Source organism: Copidosoma floridanum, unplaced genomic scaffold (genome assembly GCF_036245765.1).
Source record: "Copidosoma floridanum isolate Cflo_tuat_1 unplaced genomic scaffold, Cflo_Japanese_pri ptg000019l, whole genome shotgun sequence".
Taxonomy (NCBI): Eukaryota; Metazoa; Arthropoda; class Insecta; order Hymenoptera; family Encyrtidae; genus Copidosoma; species Copidosoma floridanum.
The window spans coordinates 3,323,763-3,347,296 of NW_028321896.1; the positions used below are offsets into that span (position 1 = coordinate 3,323,763).

The 23,534-nt window shown below is 42.2% G+C and overlaps 1 protein-coding gene across 3 annotated transcripts in view; it reads left to right on the plus strand.

The window, feature by feature from the left end:
* LOC106636987 (dipeptidyl peptidase 4 omega) overlaps nt 1-23,534 on the plus strand; it is a 211,792-nt gene that overhangs the window by 114,389 nt on the left and 73,869 nt on the right. For all 3 annotated transcript variants that reach the window (XM_089592866.1, XM_014349597.3, XM_014349595.2), the window contains exon 2: nt 15,046-15,277. In XM_089592866.1, coding sequence (XP_089448992.1) covers nt 15,052-15,277 — 226 coding nt within the window. In that variant the 5' untranslated portion in view covers nt 15,046-15,051. The remainder of the gene's footprint in view (nt 1-15,045; nt 15,278-23,534) is intronic.

A 23,534-nucleotide genomic window follows, 5' to 3' on the forward strand; every position in this document is an offset into this window, starting at 1 on the left:
ATCACTGATCGATAGCCGTAAACGAAAACGTTCTCCTACTGCGTCCGATTCACCAAACGGTCGAGGATAAACAAAAATACGGGAAATGAGATGTAACGCGGTGAACGTCGAGGTACGAGGTGCCCCCAGTTTTAATTTCGTACTTTGAAAGGTGAAGACGAGTACTCCCTCTCGCTCGACTGCCTGCACGAGAGAAATTTTATTAATTTTACACTTGACAACCGCAAGGGTGATGATGTATTTTTTTAATGGCTTGAATATTTAATGCTATTACGCGCACAAAAAAAAAAAAAAATGAACCAATTGAACGAGTTGCGCTGTTACAGTTTATCAGCTTTGATGAAACACTTTGCCATCAGAGCATGTTTTTTCGAGCTCGAGTCTATGTGTTGATAAAAGGGCTGCGTTATTAAAAAAATATCCACTGAGCAGAACATCCAGTTGGGAGAGTAAAAATAATTAATCCTTCAATTCCTTTTCCTCGGCATTCCTGTGAAAGTTTCATCCGTGAGTAGATCAAATTCCACCTGTTTATACCCTCATCGTCTTGTACCAAAGCGCTAAATTTTACGTTTCAATGAATCCCAAAGGCTAAATCGATTTCTTCGATAAAAGAGGCTTGTATTCTCCCCTTGAAGGGAAATGTATACATTTTTAGCGTCAATAGATATTGAGAAGTGCTGTAGTAACTCGTGGGAACCCTCTTTACAAACCCAATTTTTTTCTTCAATAATGCTATAAATTTTTCACACAAAAAAATCACACCTCACGAGCGCCGATATTAGAATAGAGTCAGCGTGTATCTTTTAGCCCGTTGACCCCGTTCAATGCCACCCTTCGACCCTCCGACAAACATACAATGACACGCACAACGCCGTTCTCTCAGTCATCCTTTTTTTCCCCGTCCATTTGTTGAATCTGCCTAGTCCCCGTACTCCGTAGTGAGAGGGGACGGGGAGGAGGGTCGATAAGCCAAGCGTGAAAGGGTGGAAGCAGGACACAGGCCGAGGGAAGAGAGGGACAACAAAGCCCGACAATCCTCGCATCATTTCTTCATTTTTCTTTTTTGCCCGCAGAGAGATTTCGTCACGCGACGCGTGGCCTACTACGCTGATGCCTGCAGGCGTTCAATCCGATTCTCGTCGCAGATACAAAGCGCCGACTCGGTAGCAAACGCTTCTGCGTTTTAGCCCCCTACCCCCTCGTGTATCACTTTTTTCTCTCTCTCTCTCCCTTGTTTTTTTTTTTTTTTTTTTTTTTTTTTTTTTTTTTTTTTTTTTTTTTTGGTGAAACTATTTTAGAGATTGAATATAGCCATCGTTTGTAGCGAAGGGAAGAAGATGGGGAAAAATTGAAAATAAGGAGTTATAGCTGCCTGGCGGAGTTTGCGTGTGAAATAAAAGGGTGCGGGGGAGGAAGACTTATGCCTGTCATTTCGAGGAGTACTGCCGTGATTTTTATCATCTAGTCAGACGGGGGATTTTTTTTCTTCGGAACAGTATTTCTAAGAGTGTTTTACCGGCAAATGAACGTCCATTTGTCTTGCCAATCAATTAAGCAGACCGAAGAAAGTTGCGAGGGGGTGGAATTTGTTTTGTATTCGGACTCGCGATGCTTTATTCTGATTAATTGCCGAAAGCAAAGAGATTTTTATTTCTGCGGGTAATAACGTGAAATAATAACTGGTTCGCTTCATTATGATTGGTTATTGGTGCTATTAGCCAGCACTGGTACGCAGCTCTGAAAGATGAAATGCTATTTGTTTTGTGCTTTTCTCCAATAATGGGTGATTGAGAAGCGTACGTGGAGGAATTGATGACGTGGAAGTCCATAGAACGAGCAGAAGTATACTATCTATATGTTAAATTGTCGATTTTTTATAAAATTAGGATTACTTTTTACAAAAAGTGTGATTATAGTATATTGTATGAATTTGGCATCTCGTTGATACTTGAATTGAGTAAAAAATGTTTCCAAATAATATGAATCCTGTCTCTGTAATCGAGGGTCTCAGGTTGCTATCTAACGATGTAAATGTGGTGAGTATTATTATCAAGCGTGTTTTTACAAATAAATCGATTCAATGACTATAAGCTGTAAAAAACCAAAATTTGATAAATCACACTCTATTAATAAGTTATGCTACGATAAATAAAATCCCCGACAATTGGGGCCATATACCCTACGAGTGCAAGTTTGCATTTCAGTTAGACAAATAGCTAGAGGAAGAGAGAGAGAGAGAGAGAGTATATGTACGAATGAACGCGTATAGAGTGGGAAATATGAAAACCCCGAGCGTCGTTGTACTACTTAGCGGAATGGCTCGATGGAGCTATTTTGCTATTCCGGCGAGTTCTTGTTGTTAAATATATACATTACCTCAGAACAATATGATGAAAAGCTCCATTGCTGATGGCTCGTACGATAGGGAATGCCTTGATGAGCGACTTTGATATGCTAAAACGTTTTGGACAAACTTTGCAACGAATCATGTGCACCGTCGAGTGTTAATTCGGAAATAGTTCGGGTTCCAAAAGTTATTTTCAGTCAACAATACATTAAAGATACGTGAGACGGGAAGTTGAAATTGAATACAGCGTTTTGATAAATTTTCTAGTGACTGCTAAAACATGCACTATTTTATGTGGGCCATATAGAATCACAAAGTTTAAAATTATCAAACTTTTCGATTCTCCTTCGGTTTTTTTTATCGTAACTTTTCTCTATAAGGTCGTACGAAGTCGTTTAAAACAAAAACTCAAGTTCTGGAAATAAGTCTGGATTCTTTTTTTCAACCTCCGAAAGGATGGTTGGCGTCAAAAGTTATTACCAGTAGTTGGGAAAAATTTTTGAAAATCTTGTAATCCTCAAACTTTTGATTTTAAAATGCTTGCTCTTTTAGAGCTAGCCATTTTTTGGAACGTACAAAAAAGTAAATATATGTTTTCTTCTTGCACTTTATTTTATTTCTAAAAAAAATTTCTTACAATTTGTTGGAGTAAAGTTAATTGCAAAAAAACAGTTGTAGAAAAAAAATGGACAAAAGTAGATTGACGGTATTTTTTTTTTTTTATTACAGCTGTGCCCCAAAATGTTAGTTTTAAAAATAATGTACCTCAAAATATTACTTCACTTGATGAAACCATATATTAAATATACACCCGGTTGACACAACAACGAATTAAGTTTCCTTTCTAATAATACAGTTTCTGTGAGAGCAATAAAAACTTTGGTACGCATTCATGTTTTCGGAAATTTCCCAACAATGAGCATGTACATAAAGTTACAGAAAATATATATGCTACCTTTAGTTTACAAAGTCACAGAGTCGTGTTTTCAATTAGTATGGTTAAATACATACAATCACAAAGGTGGTTTGTTCCAGAGCAACTGTACAAACTCGAGGGAAAGTTTTTTTTTGCAACACACACTTTACTCCCAAAAACTTTGCTTCAAATCGTTATCCATTGAAATGTTGAAACAATAACTACATGCGACTGAAGTACAAGTTTCCGACTCGAAGCAACTAATGGCAGAGTACAAAAACGTACAGTGAGTACTGACATCGGTTCGTTACACGTGAAGTATAAAATCTAAAAATGGAAGAGATTCCAGAAATCGAGATTTTTATTTCCTGCGTAGCGAATCGATGACTGTGCTTGTGTGTATAGAATCTACGAAATTCTTTCTATCTCTCGCGAGAATAATAAAGTCACCTCGAGCAGGAAGGAGATTTATAGCGTTACTATTATATTTTTCAACACTGTAAAGAACGATACGTTTTCATCAATCATAATACTACAAAACGAAAACAAAGTGTCCTTGTGAATGTGCAAATATTCGTGAAAATCTCGAAACATTCGTTTAAGGTTTTACCTTTCTCAGTGCGCTTCCATTCCATGCTTACTCCCCTATCTTCCCTATTTCGCTTTGAAACGCATAAAGGCATGCACACGCACACACACACACACACACACACACACACACACACACACACTTACACACACACATAGATCGACGCAACCGAGCGAAAATGAAGTAGGCGGACTGAAAAATACCGAACGACTCAAAGGGAGAATCAAAATCGATATAATACCTGAGTACGAGCGCGCTCGTCGATAGAAGAAAGACATGCCCTTCACTGCGGTTCGGTACTACCTACTCCTTTCAGCGTCAGCTTATGTGGAAAACGCGATTTTAGCGGCTGGATTTAGGGTTGGGCAAAAGAAAGAAGGGACAAAAAAGAAGCACAAGAGATCCCGGCACTTATGAGGATCGATTCTCTCCTCATTTTACTTTGTCCTTGGCTCATGCCTTGAGTTATATAACTTCGGGAATCGTTGGCGCGAAACGAAGTGTGTTCCAGTATATTCGGAAGATTATATATACTTTGCGAGAATAGAGAGGAAAAAAAGGAAGGGATGTACCTGTGACCGAAGTGAAGCGAAGCGAAAGATATGTGTGTATACCCTGTAGATTCACAATATACTCGAAGCTCCGAAATTGTATGTTTGTCGTATAAACAAGCAGGATTTTTCTTTAATAAAATTCGGTATAAAAGCCAACCCAAAACACTCATATGAGCTTTTTCCTCTTTTATGTTTCCCGCGTACGTGTGTGTGCGATAGGTATGTTTTTTTACTCTCCCCTGCGTTTGCCCCATCCAATGATCTAGCTCTATCATCCCACTGATCCCTTTTTTCACTTTGCTTTGATTCTGAGTGCGCTTCACTGGGCAGAAAGCTCTTCTCCCTCGACGGCAATGTTTAAATAGCCGGTTCAGATCTCTCTTTCTCCTCTTTTCTTTATTATTTTTTTTCTCCCTCGCTTCAGTTTACTCTCTCTCTCTCTCTCTCTCTCTCTCTTTCGTTCACGATAGCTTCATATTACTCTACTTGATCCGGAACGGTTCGCTAATACTTTTTGATGAAAAAAGTTTTACGTGTCTTTTCATTGATACTCCGTGACCGACAATATATGTACACACGGGCTGCGCTGTTTTTATAACGTCATTTTTTCCCAATTTCCGCGTGGCTAATTTCACGAAACAGCAACTGTACTATTGATACTGTGAAGCTTTTTTTTTCATTAAATGTTATTAGATTAGATTTTTTCTCTTTTTTTAAAAATGGTATTAGGAGTTTTTGTATGGATAAAAGTAAGTCGTTATAAAATTAAAAATTTTTATAGACCGTGTCAAGGTGGCTCAGAACTGATTTTAAAGTCAAAGACGTTTGTCTGGCTAGAGTACTCTAATAAGGTTACTTGAAATACATTCGAGTTAATCAGACGCCCTAACAATTCTTTCAATACTCCCGCTATCATTAAACAGTCATACGAGACAAAAAAATTAAGTAAAAACACGTGTAGTGCACTGTACCTGTGGTGATGAATCAAGTAGAAACATTCGAGTTTGGTCAGACACACTAATTTCTCATTAAATATTCCCACTAAAACTATTAGAAGACGTTCGAGACTTAAAAAATCTAGAAAAAAGCAAGTGTAGTGCATTGCACTCAAGGTAATAGATTCAGTAAAAATATTCGAGTTTGGTCATACACCCTAATTTTACCTGTGATAATTCATTCAGTAGAAATTTTCGACTTGGTCAGACGCCCCAATTTTTCATTCAATATTCCCACTATTATTTAACAGACGTACGAGACAAAAAAATTTAGAAATAAGTAGGTGTAGTGCATTGTACCTGTGACTACAAATTCAGTAGAAATATTTGACTTGGTAAGACGCCCTAATTTTTTATTTAATATTCTTACTAATATTAAACAGACGTACAAGACAAAATAATTTAGAAAAAACAAGTATAGTGCTCTGTGCCAGTGATAAAAAATTCAGTAGAATTATTCAAGTTTGATCACACGCCCAATTTCTCTTTCAGTATTCCCACTGTCATTAAAAGGACGTATGAGACAAAAAAAAAAAAAATACGTGTAGTGCACTACACCTGTGATAATAAATTCAGTAGAAATATACGAGAATGGTCAGACATCCCAACTTTACTTTAGTTTTCCCACTGTCATTAAAAAGGCGTACGACATAAAAATAATTTAAAAAAAAAGATGTGGGGTGCACGGCACTTGTGATAATGGATTCAGTAGAAACATTCGAGTTTGGTCAGACGTGAAAATTTCTCATTAAATATTTCCAGTAACATTATTGGAAGACGTACGAGATTAACAAATTTAGAAAAAAGCAAATGTAGTGCATTGCACTCAAGGTAATAGATTCAGTAAAAATATTCGAGTTTGGTCATACGCCCTAAATTTCCCAATAATGATACATTCAGTAGAAATATTCGACTCTGTCAGACGCCCCAATTTTCAATTTAATATTCTCACTACTATTACATATACGTATGAGACAAAAAAACTTTTTAAAAAAACAAGTATAGTACACTGTGCCTGCAATAGATTCAGTAAAAATATTCGAGTTTGGGCAGACGCCCCAATTTTTCATTCAATATTTCTACCGTCATTAACAAGACGTGCGAGACAAAATAATTGAGGAAAACAAAGTATAGTGCGGTAAACCTGAGATAGTAGTTGCAACATTTAACAGTTAAAAGCTGCAAAAAATACGTACGTAATGATTATCTCGATGCTCAGCACTTGCCTCAAAAGTGGGACTCCCCACCTTTTATATCCAACATCTCGAAATGGTTTACGATAAACAGCATACCAGATGGATCATTTTTTAAATAATACGTACATTTGAACCATCGTGGCTATGTGCAATGAAATTCAAACGAAAAAAAAAGGTGAAAAGAAAGAGCACGCTCGCACGCCCGGTTGAATTTCACTCTTGGCACCCGTTCTCGCTGATAATAGAGCCTTTCTCTTTCTCTAGCGTACGCACTTGTATAGTGTGCGCAAGTTACAGAAAGGCAAAGAGAAAGACTGGGGGGCAAAAAGAGAGGGAAAGAGAGCATGTTTGATGAGCTGAGAGTCTGGCCATATACATGGAGTGCAACGCGTGCCAGCGGCACGGCAGTGCCGGCGGTCCTTTTGAATTTGCAATACTCGTTACGGCAAACGAGAGAGGGGACAATAAAAGAGAGCGACACAGGCGGGTGGAAAGAATTTGTAGTGCATCCAAGAGATGAATGAGGCAAGCTGCACTAAAGAACTTTTTATTCTCCTCCCCGGCTATGAGCTACCACTGGAAACTGGAAAGATAGCTTGCACGCGTGTGCGCACCGCATCGACGAATTTTATTTCGTCGTTAAACTGCGTGTAATTGCAGTTTATGAAAATAATCTAGCATGGGATGATTATTTTTTCCTCCACAGCTTTTTTTTCTACGAACATGGAATATCGCAATGTAGTACCGATGAAGCGGGGCCGAAGCGCTCTTTAAAACTTCACCATCTGATACTGGAGTATAAGTAATTCCATTTATGCCCTTTCACGGATGTTCGAGCTCGAAGCTTTTTTTTTCTCTTCGGCGCCGTACCCGATAATTTAATCGGTTGGATTTATACGGCGATAGCGCGCAAAAAGTACTTGTTTGCGTAACGCGGCGTTTTTCGCGATTGACAGCTAGTGAGTTAAACGTGAGTTGTGGAGTCGCGATGAGAACGGTATTATGTATATGCTCTGCAGATTTTGGTAAGGTCCATCAGACCGACAGTAAGGTTGTTAAAAGGGCAGCTTGTTATATCGATTTCACTTCCAGCTTTTTGTTTCTCCAGGCTGGTTGTTAAAAATGATTACTGCCGATGATACTTCGTGAGGCAAAATCTCTTCAGCTGAGTGTACGTAGAAGCGAGCGGGGAATGAGAAAGATCAAATTCTGCGGAGCGGTAACTGTATCTTTTCCCGTTAAGTCCTTCGTATATACGGAAGAGCAAAACGACGGGAGAGGGGGTGGGTAGGAAGGGAAAAGAAAGAAACTCGCAAATGGCTCGGCATTTATTCGGCGAGCTGCAAAAGCAGGACAGGACAAAACGAAACGACGAAGCTTACACGGAGGAAAGAGGCGGAGGAAGGAATTAAAAAGAAGATTTCGCTCGTGGTAGTTGCAGGAGCGACGAAAGAACGGGGAGAGAGAAAGAGAAATGTACCCACGTATATACACAGCAAAAAAAAAAAAAAAAAAAAAAAAAAAAACAGACAAAGTAAGACCTTCTCGGTATTTTCACGAGGCGAGAAGACAGTGGGGGTTGGGGGAGAGGCTGCAGAAGGAACGGCGGCGTCGGCGCATAATCCAAGTTAATTACGGCGTTATTGCGGTAAATACGGAGACTAGCAGTTACGGTTGCTAGCTTTGCAATTCATTTTCCGTGGCAGCCTACGAAATACGCGAGCAGTGTCGTCGTCTCGCTAAGGAAGACGAGGACTTTTTTTTTTTTTTTTTTTCTTTCCTTGCTTGCGCGTCGACACTCTAATCCTCGTCGAGTGGCAAACTTGACTCGCTTTCTTCCAGCGATTCCCCGCGGGTCGAGCGCCGTACCAGCAAATCCCGGCCAGTTGGATTAAGGTGTGAATAAGAAGGCCCTCTCGTCTTCACTTTCCACACCACCCCCTCCTTCCCCGTCAGTTGAGAAAAAATACGCTGGCAGTGCTTTATGCACCGAGGGCGCGGTCGTCGATTAAAAGTTGCAAGAAGTGCCTGGGCTCCCTTTAGTTTCGGCGCTCGCCTTTAAAACGGGAGGGACGAGGAGACGTGGCAGAGCGACGGCGCGAGATAACGCGTCACGCGAGTATACTCTCCCAGAGCCATGCTCTTTAACAAAATTAAATAAACTTGTTTACTTACGACCGAAAGCGCGAGCGCGAGTTGTGGCTTTTGCTTTAGGGGGAAAATTTTGCGCTTGCGCTTATCAGAGATAACGGGAGATTCAGCAGCGACTTGGAAATTTGAGAGCGCGAGTTAGGCGAGATTTTGAGGTTGGTTAATCGTTGCGAAAGGGCCTTTGCTCGCTCGCATGAACTTTGATGTACATTTTGAAGGTTGCGAGTTTTTTGGGCTCCAGTGTATTTGCAGAGAGATTTTTGGTAGTTTTGGGAGGGTACAAAGTTGAACCGTCATACACTACGCACATGTACGAATGTAGATGTAAATACTGTTAAGTTGAAATTTCATAAGTAGCTTTCGCTTCATGTTTAAATTTAAAATTTTACAATCCAAAAGATTCCGCAGAAAATATCCAATATTTTCACTTCTCTTGTATATACTTTATCCAAGTAGTGAAGTATTAGACTTTAAGCACTTGATACGTTTAATTTAAAAATGAAATTTTATCACGACGTCTGTGGTTTTTTTTCATACTGATTGGCAAGTAAAAAAAAAAAAATTATAATAATAATAAAACGCACTTACTTTTTAGACGTTCTTTGTTTTGAAAAGAGTCAGAAAAAGTTGTCAAGTATACAAATACAAATTGTTCGAGGAATGTCGTCATTAGGTTCATTTCGAAAAATGTCAGCTTGAAATGGTTTATCGTGGTGATCATTTTTTTGCAAATATTAATCTAAAATTGTATTTCCCATGATGGCTCCCCACCATCCTCTGATTGCGTCCTCGAGAAAAAGGATTTAAAATATAATCAGCTTACATTTTAAGAATATCTTCTTAACTTCTTAGCTCGGAAATAAAAGAAATTGATAACAGATCACCTCGAACGTGAAAGATGGAAAATTACTTTCAAATCACGTTCAAGGCAATAAACCACAACTCAACTCGATTCCACCTTTACGCATCTCTTTAAGTTTCTCGAGTAAAATCTCCCGCCACCAGTACAGTATACTATAATCACACGGACAAGGAGAGCAAGGGGAGAGGGGGAAACAATATTCGCAGATGGAACTCCGGAAAAAGGTGGAGGGACGAAAAAATTTCATAATAGCCGGAGTAGCGCTGTAGTAATCTGCTCTTTATCAAGCTACTGAAGAAGAAAGAGCGCGGACCATTTTTCAACGGTAGCGGAGGGGCACACTCTCGCTCCTTCACATCCGCAGTTTACTTTTCTCACCAGGTTGCGTAGTTGCCGCTCATTTAACTTTTCGCGCTGTAATGAGCAATTTCGCGCAAAATAAAAAGGTCACCTCGCAAACTGCCCGTCCGCTGCGCCTTTCCACTCGGCATAGCTTCCGAGGGTCAAAGCTATACTGCTGGTACTACTGTCCAGCCCACAATTTCGGTTCTCCCGAGTGGAAAGCCGCACAGTGCATTTGCTGCCAGCTGCGCCGCCGTTCAACCCTCACCGCTCCAACCACCGCCAGCTCTGGCGCATTTATTTTCCGTCGGTCTTTTTTCATCGCGAACGATATTTTGCTTGCGCTCGCGGAGGACCATCTGCTCTATCGTATACGTATATGCTTTTGTACTTGCAGCGGTGACGCATTTTTTTTTTTTTTTTTTCGTCATTCGATTTTTTTCAGCGCCGACTTTCATTACGACTGAATGAACATTTTATCGCTCCTTCTTTAATTTGTTTGCTTTTCCCCTACAATCAATTTCATGCCATGAAATTTAGACCGTGTAATGCTCACAACAGCACACAGCAAACTCAATGCGCTCTAATTATTCGGAAACAATCTCACGTTGTACGTATACATTCAATCTCGGAGTGCCAGTGACTCGAAGTATCTTTCGCTTAAGCCACGCGTCTTAGTACAACGTAGCTTCAAGAACAAACGCCATACTTTCCTCCACTCCAATGGTTCTGCAGGAATTCCTAAATGTTTACTTGTAGCTCAAGATTATACGAGCTGCATAATTGCACGTACACGTGGGCTTTTATAATCCAATGGCTCGACAAAAGTTAATATACGTTGTATAAAGTGTGATTTATCATACTATCAAAGGAGCTACATCACTATGGACGACCACATCCCAATATCTGGATGGTAATGTGACTGATGTAGGCAAACAAAAACATCTTTCTGTGAGGTCTCGATGAAAACAATTTACAATTTTCAATTAGTCGTTAAGATGGATAACGAGCTTCAACTCGTACCAATAATTTATCAAATCTAAAGAGTAAAGAAAAGAAAGAAAAAGAAATTCAATAAACCAGCCTGAAACCTAATAACGTCACTGTCAGTAATCCTCTTTCACCGCTACTCCTACTGGTGGTAGCGAGAAAAAAAAAAAAAAAAACTCGTGCTAAACTCCCGTACAGTCCATCATCAATACAGGGGTCACTTGGTGTGTCCTCTCGCCACCCCCCAACCACGTTTCCAGAGCGCTCATTAATTTATTCAGCAGACAGTAAAAGTAAAAAAAAAGTTGGAGGGGGTACCTGGCATACGGGAAGGTTAATTCGGCTGAAAGTCTTCTGTTCCCATTTTTCTCGTTTCGCGCAAAGTTTCGCTCGAGCGTTGTAAATTAGTCAGCATTACCATTCGAGCTTGCAAGCTCCCCCCACCGTGTGAACTGAAAGCGGTGGCAGTGGGAGTTATAGGACCGGACGAGCGATTTCGCGTGTTTCAAGAGCTCCGGCTGAAGTCCAGAGAAAGCTTTGCCACGCACGTGTGTGCTTGCGAGCGGGCGCCAGGGGAGAGCTTGCGGGGCGTATGTGTGACGCTCGGGGAAAAGCCTTAGTGGGTCCCAGAAGGCCTCCTCTCTCTATCTCTAGCTCTCTAGGTACATACTTGGCCTTTGGAAACTTCCGTAAGATTAACGCCACCCCTGCGCTCGGGATTTATATAAATCGGTATCCGAATAATCGACGCGATAGGCGCGGCAGCCGCCACCGTGTCTCAACGACTGTTAATTCTCGTTGTTATTGCCACGCACGTGGAGATAGAAACTTTAACTTCGATTTTGGTTTACGGAGGTTGCACGTGTCCGTTATAAGTAGTTGCTTTAATAAAAAATTCAGAGAGAAAGCGATAGCTTGAGAACAGAAAAGGCGTAGAGATTGAATTGGCCGACTATGCAGTTAACACTTTCGATCCTCGATTCGGGAGATTAAACTGTTTTGAATTGTGATTGGAAACAGGAAAAGTTTTCAAAAAGAAAACCAGAAGAATTTCACGAGATGCAATTCTGTGGAATTTTTTTGGGGATTTTTCGAAAGTATAAATTTCAAAACTGTCGGTACCGTGGGTTTTAAAAATAAACGTTGTATCCTTTACTTTTGTCGATTTTAAATGTCATACTAATTATTGTGTCAGCCAATCGAGATTGATGGTTGAATTATAATTTCATTGCAAATAAAATTAAATACTCAAAGACTGATCCACGACACGATTTTAAAAATATAATCGTAAACAAGAAGACTAGTATTTTAAATATTGGCAAATTCTGCACGTGAGATGAAACGATTTAATAATTTTTTATTTCCTCGCCAAAAAATGAAATTTCCCTAATGTATAGACAGCACGAATATTCCCAAAGCTGGGCAGTGACAGGAAAATTCGAGCGTATCAATTTATCGTGACGATTGCCATTCCCGCGTACGCCCATCACTTTTAATACCCAATTTCACCCACCTCGCTCATCCGACACGGGTGTTTCGGCAAAATCGACTCCAGCCATCAAAAGTGCATTGTACGCAACACCCCGAGTAAAAAAAGTAGGAACGAATGGTTATTTTGTACGATTCTATGTATCTCCCATGCAGTAAAAAGCACAGGTGCTTAATTTCTCCTCCACCTAGCACCGACCGGAATTCAATTACTAATCATCCGCTGCATGTTTTCCTCGTCTCCTCCCCCAACCACGCGGTTCTTACAAGGAGGACAACCCGTACATCGCAGCAGACGTCCAGGGTAAAATTAAATTTCCATCGAGAAAAAAAACACACACACACACACATACAAATGAAGAGTTCAACTTTCCCGAGACTTGACATCTCCTCATCCCCTTTCGATCTTTTCCTCTTTGCCTCTTTTACTTTTTCCCGCCACTGCGCAGTACAAGTCACACCGATTGCACGCTCGCCCCTGGACAACTGTTATTTTTCCGGACGTAGTTGAAATCCAATTCTCGATAAACTCATACTCTCGATTGGTCCCCTTTCACTCGGCTGTGCCGGAGCGCCGCCGCCTGTACGGAGGAGGCGTTATTACCTTTATTTTTATACGCGCAATCACGAGCGGCTCTATCCGTCGGCCCCTCGCTCGCTCGGACGGGCACACAGTCTTAGGTTTGTAGTGCGCGAGGCATCGATCGCGCCGCGCCAGAGAGGCCGAACGTAAAATAAATGAAACAGGTGTCGCGAGGGGGTAATCCGCCTCCTACTGCCAATGGAAAAGTCACAGACGCCCCGTTTCCGAATAAATACAGCGGAGCTTTTAATGTATATTGGACGACTGCCTCCTTGATTTTGGAGCCGTTGTTTTCGGGGCATTGACGATGTTTGCTAATCAATTTGTTCAACAAAGCGCCAACTCGTTAATTGTCCAGAGAACTATGCCGATGGGTTATTATAATTATTTTATTGGTACATTTATCGATTGGTAAACTCTTTCGATATTGTCAACAAATGGCTATACCATCGTCACATATTTTGTTGTACCAACGACAAGGTAGATTGGACTCTATCTCCGCGATGGGAACATCGACTAATGGAATTATTTCAATGCAATTCGAATCACCGGGGGTGAATTAGAGCTGTCAATTAGATGAGCAGTTTTCATCACGACCCCGGCCATCTCTTCCCCCTCGTTCAATTTGTTTCCGACGATTAACAATAACACGCGAAGTTGCTTCGTCCGAATTATAACGTCAGCTTGAATTTCCGTCCAAAAGAGAGCCAGTAACTCACAGGAGTAGCACGGATACACCGACGGCTCGGTAAAATGAAACAATCAACTACAATTTCGAGAAAATTTCTTCAAATTTTGTAGCGTCGGTATTGCTATTTTATAAAACTCTCCTGGCTCTCGTTTGTTTTACCGAGCCGTCGGTATGCATCGATTGTATCGGGGTGAGGGGGGGGGGTGGAAAAAAATGAAGGAGATGAGGGGAGGGATAAAAAAAGGTCTTTCGCGAAGGAGAGCGAGAGTAAGGATTACGTCAAAGGAGGAAAAGAGAGGGTGGAAAGTTAATCAGACGTGAAGGAGAGCCGAGTACGTGCCAGCCGCAGATGCGTTGGGTCCCGGGGTTGAGGCGTTAGATGAAAAGAGAAGAATCGATAAGACGATGGCGTGCGGGGGAATGGGTGCACACGCGGAGGGGAAAATGATAAGAGAAGAAGAGCGCACGGCTGATTTCTCATGTGACTTTGACGCCGGGGCACGTGTGGGAGACGCGCGCGAGTCGTCGCGGATGAGATTTCATATTTATTATTTCGGGACGTGTTGATGCGCGGCCGATGAGGTCGGGAAGTGTGCCAGCCACGAGGGTATTATTGTTATTTACGACCGAGGCCCTCGAGGGCATTATTTTTCTCCTACCGAACACGAAGTGCTTGTGGGGCAAATGAATTGGATTTTCGCGTGATTCAATTGAATGCTTTCTCGTCAAATTCTTTCGTGCCTGCAAAATTTAAAACAGCCCCCTACACTTTACGAGATTGAATGACGCGTTTGGATTTTGATTACAAAGATTACACTTTTCTTCTTCTTTTTTTTTTTTCCTTTGCTATTTTTAAAATTTAATAAATATTCTCCGTGCGCAGTAACACCGATAACTTTTGGACGTGAAAGAGCTGGGATAAACATTTCGAAAAATGAAAAATGACGTCGTCAAACTAATCGTAATGCGTGCGTGACGCATCGGCCCACAACACGCGTATCTGCCGATCGAGCGTGCGTAACTCGGTATTGAAAATATTTGCTGCTCAAAGCTCGTCCCCCCACAAAGAGATATTCACGGCGATAAAAGTACCCCCTCCGCGGCTCAATGAAACCGGCCGTCTCATACTGCGAGTATTAATCTTCAATCGCCCACCGCGCGCCCCATCAATGTGTGCGCCATTACTATGCATCTCCCGGAATAGCTGATAAAAAAAAAAAAAAAAAAAAAAAAAAAAAAAAAAAAAAAAAAAAAAAAAAAACCACGCTTCCCCGAAAGAGCGATAAGGGTGGAAAAAAAAAAAATAATAATAATAAATGATAAAACTTTATTTTCCAGGAGCTGATGACGAAGAGCGCGGGCTGGAGCACGCGCCGGTTGTTGCTGGCCGGTCTGCTCACCGCCGTGCTGCTCGTGCTCGTGGTCACGCTAACGGCAGCTGTCGTGTTGACGGGCGCCAGTGCCAGGGACGCCTCGAGGAGCGAGGCTCCGGGCCCGAGCGGCATATCGCTCGAGGAGTGGCTCGACGGCTCGCTATCCACCAAAAGCTTCAACGGCACCTGGCTCAGTGGTACGTAGACGTGAAATTTTTCATCCCCCTTTTTTTCCCCTCTCTCTCTTTTTCTCTCTGTTTATCGTGTATCGTTCTTCGCCCACATGTCTTTCCGATACCCTCTTTTTCACGTGCACGCGGTTTCTGTGCTGTAAAATATCGTAACCAATGGGTGATGGACGAATGATTGTTGGAGCCTCCCTGTGATAAATATATAACTTCCGTAAGCTCGCCCTACGTCACTAAGAGTCCTGCTCCTCTGGCATCTGTACGCTTTCAGGGGTATATCTCGGGTGAGGGGAAAATGGCTTTTTCTGCAAGGCCGCTAATAGCTTTTCAGCCAAGACGGGTAATCAAATGCGTTTTCGAGCTCACCGGGATTATGACTTTTGAAGCAGGTGCTCCCCCCCCGACCATGGCTTACTATATAAGAAGTAATAGCGTGCGTTTCCTTTGAAATAGACGATCTCGTTCAGAGAGGAGCTTTTGAATTTTGTTTATCTTGACGAAGCTTGGTTTTTTTCCTTTTTTTCAAATGGAAACGTTGTGGAAAGTGAATTTCAATGGATGCTTTAGTTGTTGTTGGGTAAACGTTCCTTGTAAGTCGATCCGTAGCGTGAGAGTTATTTGTGAGCAAGCAGTTGGTCGCGTAAATAACGTTCAGATGCATCAATGATATACGCAAAGCATGTGCCTTAAAAAGTGGCGTTTTTATAACATTTTTCAAGATTTTTGTGTAAAATAATAAATAGTCACGAAAAGGAAGCCTATTTGGATGTTTTTTTTTAAGAAAATCTTTCCCCCCTCAGCGTTTCTTCAATAACATGTATCATGAGATGGCTATTGCGGTATAGTAGTACACTTGTTTCATTTCACGCCAAAAATTCCACTGATAAAAATAAATAATATCTCAGAGAAAGCTTAAACAAACGAATCACCGCGTCACTTAAGCACCTGTAAAACCGTACAAGCGCGTGAGCACACTCAAAGCGCGAGAGTTCAAAAATTTTCGCAGCTTAAAGTTCCTTTGCTGGGAAAAATGCAATATTTTCCCTTTCCACTCGACTCGGCAAAACAGCTCGTACCAAGAGCCACCGGCAAGTTATATCACCGTGGAGCGCAATAAACCGAAATTAAAACGCTGTAGCAGAACTCGACCCGAGCTTTTATCAGAACTACCGCTATTACCGCCGCCCGTAGCTGCAAGCACTTTCTTTAAAGAAACACAGCAACAACAACAACGACAGAAAGTAAAAAAAAAAAAAACAAAAAAAAAAAAACAAGAGGAATGAGTAAGGAGTTGTGCATCAAGATAAGCACAGAGAGATGAGTAAGAGCGGCACCAGCGAGATCCTAGAGTTAATCAAACAGCTCTCCTCTGAGATTAAATTGAGCACCACAACCATCAGCCCTCTTTCTCTACTACCAGCACTGCAGCCGTTGGTGCTGCTTCTCCCCATATCACGGTTCTTCAACAAAGACAAGGAAAAGGGGGGGGGAGCGAGAGAAGGAAGGAAGGGAGAGAGGGCAAGGGGGAAAAAAAGCTCAAAGCTCCGAGAATAGAGGAAAAGCTTGCTCAGCTCTCGGGAGATGAGACGAAGTGGGGTTGCATTACCACCGAGAGCCAGGCCGCATGAAACGAGAACCGACAGCTGTGCTGATCCGACGATACGGGAAAAGGTATGGTATACGTTCGTTTGCTCGTTGTTCGCTAAATAATAACTGACGGCTCCGTGGACTGGTATTATATACACACTCGTGGGGCACGTTCTCGACAAGTGACAGGCGACACGTGTGGCTTGCATTTTTTATTGACAGGTAGCAACTACTGCCGGCTGCAGTATGGGGGCCGACGGAGAGTGTAGGCGATGAGTCTTCGCGAAACAACCCACGCTGACAAATTTCGGATAACCGTGGTGGGAGCAAAAGTTTTGCAATTACATTTTTGTCTCTAATTGTTAAAAAAAATGCCTCGGAACTTTTTGTGGGATTGTTCATTCATTTATTTATTCGAATGTTTATCTTTGCGTTTTATTCTTTGTATAAATTTGTACTATTTTTTTATCCGTTAAATGGCAGAATGGCACCTCTTTGCTTCGATCAGAGTTAAATATAAAAATTATAAAAGTACAAGAGATCAGACAGGATTAATCCCACATGGATCAAGTCAAAAGCAAAGATGATAAAACAGAAAGTGTGACTGCATATACCAAGAAAGTTCATGGCAGCGGCTAAGGTAATACTGATAGGTACTGTAAGCGAAAAAAAGGGGAATAAAGTGTCGAGGAAAAATAAATTTATTAGATACATTCACTGTAAGATAGAAAGGAGCAGCGGAGGAAACAAAAAAAGGTATTAGGTTTCACTTATCTAACATCATACATAAAATAAGGTATTAATAAGTAATAGCACGCAAGTAAGTGCTTATAAATGTAATTGAGAAAACGTGGATAGAACAGTCCTACGTTAGTGCAATAAACTGAAGGGCTACGAGAATAAGGAAACAAAAACGGTAAATTAGATAATTACGAAGGAAACATCAAACTAATGCTAAATAATTAATGATAAATAAAATACAAATGACTATAGCAAAGCATTATCATTTTATTGTCCTACAGTAAAGGCCACTGTAATTCTATATGCCTAAACGTACTTTGACCCACACACGGATGTACCTATACTCGGAAACATTTATCCACCCATCCATCTATATGTTGGCGATTACGCGAAATGGCATACCAACGCTCGTATGCATGTTTACTGGCATTGGGGGGGAGAAGGGGTTGGGCAAATTCTTACGCATGACTAGACACTCCGATGACTCGGTCGAAAGAGCGGTAGAGTAAACGTGGCTGTAGGTACACGTATACGACAGTGCTTTTCAGAGATGGTCGCGCGAGTGTGCAGTGCACGCGCGACTGACTGCCCCGCTGCCACTGAGGCTCAATCGACCCGGTAATGGCAAATTGCTCTTGGAAGATTTCCATGTGCTATCGCTACCGACATCGTCGACGCTGTAGATTGTATATGTCATGCATGGAGGTATATATGTTACATCGTCGAGAGACGGTATAGCCGCGCGTGTTTAATCGTCCGATGCACTCTTTATCTCTCTCATTGCATCTTTTGTTTGCTTCCATTTGTTTTGATGCTCATAATATTCGGTACATACACGCATACGTACACAAAGATTTTAACTACTGGCTTGCAATGAAACGCTCACTTTAATCCTGGGGTGATTATAAAAATTTTTGGTACAGTAGGTAAAAAGAGCTCCGGTACACTCAAACGGCTTTTGAGATGATTTTTTCAGCGCTTGAGCACAAAGTCCCCCCTCCCCTCCGAAAAATCTTAAACGCGGAAAAAAATCTACCAACGCGCGTCCGCGCCGTCACAGAGCAAACGTCAGCGGTGGCTTATTAATTTCAAATGCAAGAAACGTCAGCGGGGAGAAACACAAAAATACCCAGCTGAAGTTTTAATTTGGCATCAACTCTCGAGAGCGCCCCATCTCCTCCCATCGAGATGGTTTTTCCAAAAAGAGTGGAACAAGAGGGGACAGGGTGGAATAAAAGGATCCGATCAAAACGACTGGCTCTATCTCCCTGCGTAATGAAAACGTCGAGTTTGTTGGGGAAAAAAGCTCTCGTGGTATCCGATTTCTCCAAACAAACGCTGCGCACGAGGGACAGAGCCATTTGCGCGAATCATAGGCGGCTGTTGGGGATGTGACGTGGATTAATTTGAGCCTGAAAAGTATCTTGGACAGGACGCGAAAAAAAAAAAAAAAAAAAAAAAAAAAAATAGGGAGGTACAGTGTGTGGGGCAAAATTATTCGAGGGGGCATGGGGTAATTATGGTACAGCTGATGAGTGTTTTACGCTAGTCAGGACCGCATCCGCGGTAGGCGTCTACTCCCCCGAATTGAGGTAACTCAGTGCGAGCGTGCTTGCATATGGGCGTTCATCGATAAACCCCCCCCTCCCCCCGCGGCTATCGCGTACAATGAATTACCCTCCCTCTTCCCTTGGTCCTCTGACATTGCCATCGCTTTGCGAATTTGCCAACGCCAGCACAGAGTACACACACACACGTACATACGTACATGGTACCGAGCACGCTGCCCGTCCAACACGCGCATAGGATTCCTTGTCGCCGCAAAAGGCAGCTATATGCTGAATATCGCGTTAGCGGTAACAGCGACCGGCAGCGTTAATTTCGATCTTCTGTATGATTAATGAAAATTCGCGTTCGTTTGCACGCCTCGTCGTTTCCATTCTCAGGCGCGTATCCTCCCTACCACCTCTCGCTCGACAATCACTCCGAATTCAATGTTATATCCCGAGCGAACGGAACCGACTTTGAATTTCCATGTTTTCCCTCGCCCACGTGCGCATTCGGCCTTCGACTGTCAAGCTTTTCGTTATCAATTTCTCTCGCTGCTCTTTTTACCCCGCCGCGCCGAGCTGGCCCCGATAAACAATCGAGGCGAAATTTCAATGGCAACTACGTACCCGAGAGTCGCAAGGGTTTGTTCACCCCTGGATAAAAAAAAAAAAAAAAAAAAAAAAAAAAAAAGAAAAACAGAAAAACTTGTTAGGGGCGAGAATTTTTTTCCCCATTGGGACCGTTGCAACGACAATTAGGCTTTGTAGCGCGTAATTCGATACAAACGTTAGATAAACTAGTTGATGTCGCGCACTCCAAGATCGGGGAAACAGCGGAACTTTGGAGTATGGGGTAAGGGCTGCACTGTGTATGCTTGTCGAGGCAAAAACTTTGCCGCATCCGCAAAGTTGTCCGCGAAGCTAAGAAGCCTCTGCACACGACCGACTTTGGCTCGTGCATCGCGGAGTAACTTTTGCGTATACACTCTCTCGTGTACATACGTAACTTCGCGATTGAATTCATCACTTTTTCACGGCTAGGAAGGGAGGGAGGGAAAAAAGAAATTGGCCCGGTGGATTAAAAGCCGGTCGCGCGCGTATTTTGCATGCTCTTGAATTTTTTTCCCCACCCGTAACGCCCCCTCCAGGGAAATGTTCCAGAAGCTCGGGCGAAGAGGGAAAAAAAGAACAAAGAAGTCGGGCGAATCGGATTAGGAGCTCGACGGTCATCGCTCGTGGGATTAAATACTCGCTGAATAAATGATGGCCGATAAATATGGATGAAGCTGTGTCCTCTCTCATCGGAGGGTACAGTACACACTTTCTCTCGTGGCTATCGGGAAAAACTCTCGTGGAATTTCATACGCATAGCCGATAAAAGACGACAAGCCGTAGTTTTTTCTTTCCTCCTTTTTTTGCGAATCCCACGGGCGCTCTGTCCGTCTCTGAATACTTCCGTTAATTGTTTTCGAGCGCAATGTAACACTAGAATAGGAAGAAAAAAAAAAAAAAAAAAAAAAAAAACATATTTACCCAACAAATCGTTCCATTGAACGTGCTACAACAGTATACACACAGCGGCGCGTTGCAAACACATTTGCGAGAAACTCGGGTGGAACAAAAGTTGATCGAACGACAAGTCCATTCAGCTGCAGTGGTAAGTGGAAGAGGGCTCGGTCGAACGTAATAAATTAACACCGGCATTGCCACGCCTGCGGTAGGTACATCGAGAATCGATCGATCGGCTTTAAAGCCAACGCCACCCCGTCGCGTTAATGTTCCATTAAATAGTTTTGCGCGTGTTTTTACAGCCACTCCCTCGATCCGCTCTCGACCGCTTTCCATTACACCGATTTTCGGGGAGGACGCGAAGGAGCACCACCGGGATTTACTTTTCGGAACTTGCTTCGAGCTTTGTTTTCTCTTGATAGAAACTGCTACCCCTACGCGTAGGTATAGTACACGCGTTTACTTGGACGACCGAATTCGCTCTCGAGTTTCTGGTGTATTTTTTTACACGCACCCATCGAGATTTCAGATTTTTCGTTTCACTCGAAATGTCCGTGCAAAAACGTCACATATGAAAACAGGAGAGCACAGCTCACGCAGTTAACCTGTACACTCGATACGGGATCATTGTTATCACCGGGTAACAGCAGGGCCCCAGAGCCCACTCGGGTATAATCGCTGCGGGCTACGCTGCGTACGTGCACTCTAGTTTCACGTACAGCGCGCACGTGTGTGTGCGTGTGTGTGTGTATGCGTACTTTCGGGGGTGGACATTGGACGTATATAGGAGGGCGACAAACTCTCGAGAGCCCCTCGAACTCGTTTCCGGGGCTAAGCTGGGCCGGTGAAAATTTTTAAAGGAAAACATATCGCGCGTTGGGAGTTTTGGAGCGGGGGGGGACACCGGGGTGATTTACCGTCGCGCTTGCCTTTGTTATTCGCGTCGCGTTCGCAAAGCTCTTTTTGTTGCTCGCTCGCCTCTATCCTCCCTCGTAACGTTTTTTTTTCTTCACCCTCCCCCTCCTTTATTTTCGACTTTTTCTTTTGTTTCGGTGTGCACAAGGGGCTCACGCGCTTGAAAAATATATTATTCGCACCGACGGACGAATCGGCATGTACAACTACAGGCGAGGTGACTCAATGATTATTTCCTCGTGTAGTATTTTTGCAGTTTTTGACAAGTAATTTTCGCACTCCTCGGTCCAACCGTCATCCCAACGTCGTGTAACTTCTCGTCCAGTGCAGCCCTTCGATTGTTGCCCTTACATTCCTTTGTACGGTCGCTTTTGCGAGGCTAGTTTTTTCTCCCTTTTGAAACTTCGATGCTTTCGCTGCCTGTGACCTGCGGGACTCTTTGTTTCGTGCTTTGAAACTGACTTGTCAACTTCACGCACTTTATCGTTTTTCAAAGTCTATGGTTTAAAAAAAATGTAAACATAATACAATTCCTCAAATATTTGTAATAAATCATCGCGCAGTCCGCGTTGCTCTAATAGTTGGTGTTTTGTCGTGGTATCATGTATTCGTACGTCGGATGTAAAAAGTAAACCTAAACTAAAATAAAAAAAAAACAAAAAAAAAAAAAAGATCCACGTGTCCGAGTGAAAAACTCCCGAGCGAAGATTTATCCGAAGCGTTTAGAGACAACACACGGCCGAGCCCTTCGCCCGTCGTCCCTCAGCCCCTCGTGTCGCGTCAAGTGCTACCATCTCTATCCAGCGTTGCAGCAAAATTGACCGTGGCCTATTCGAGCTCTACTGTACGATGTACATGCTCTGCTGCTGGTGTCTATAGGGTGAAAAAAAAAAAAAAAAAAAAAAAAAAAAAAAAAAAATAGAGAGAGACGAAATTTACACGCACTCACACCGACTCATGCGAACTCGGCGACGAGTACAAATAACAGTGGCCTCGTTACGCCATCATGTACACATACATATTTCGTTTGCTCGATTTATATACACACGTTACGTGACTCGCTGGCATTAGAAAGTCGTTGGTAGGTATAATTAAAGGATCAGAGGTATAATAATTGCTGCCACGCCATTGCCTTCGCTGCTCTGTATGAAAATGTATGAGGGAATTTCGCGATTTGCATTTAATGGATTTTTTGCCCTCTCTGGTCGTTTTTCCCTTTTTTTTTTTTTAAATTTTTTTAGTTGAAGGGAAAAGGAGAAGTTGAGACCACGTGAACAACTGTTGGGCTTTTTTAACGATAAGCCGTTGCGAGTGTGCTTTTTTCCGAGATCGGATTAAGATTAAACTTGAGGTGTTTTGGTCTAATAGGGCACCTGATTTCCAGGTATTTTTCATTTACACCCAAGACTTTGTACGTGCATGTAATGTACACAAAACTTGTGATTTGCGGACTGTAAATGAAATTATATTATTTTTGGTGCACCAACCAACTGCAAAAATAAAAAAAGAGTAATCAGCAGAGTGTCGTTTGGAGCTGTAACGTGTAAACAAAATCATCGGTCGTGTTGTTAATTCATTCAATTTGACCGATGGCCCTTCTGACGCTCTTTCGCGTTACGGGCTTTTGATAAAATTCCTCTGGGTGTTTCTTGACGTCAAATAATGATAGCAGACGCTGGCGATTTATACGTGTAAGGTATGCTTGCAAAGCGAGGAGCTATTCCGGGGATGCCTAATTTTATGACGTGAACTCGATTTTTCTCCCTGGCAACGGAAGTAGTTGCACGAAAGGTATTATTTTGACCCAAAATCTCGGTGTTATTTTTCTTTCAAGAATAAATTTACCATTTAATACGTACCATTGATACTTGAATAAATTTTTTGCTTAAGTAAGATAATTTAAAAAAAAAAAAAAAAAAAAAACAGACTGAAAAATTTAGATTTTACGATCAATAAACATCAGT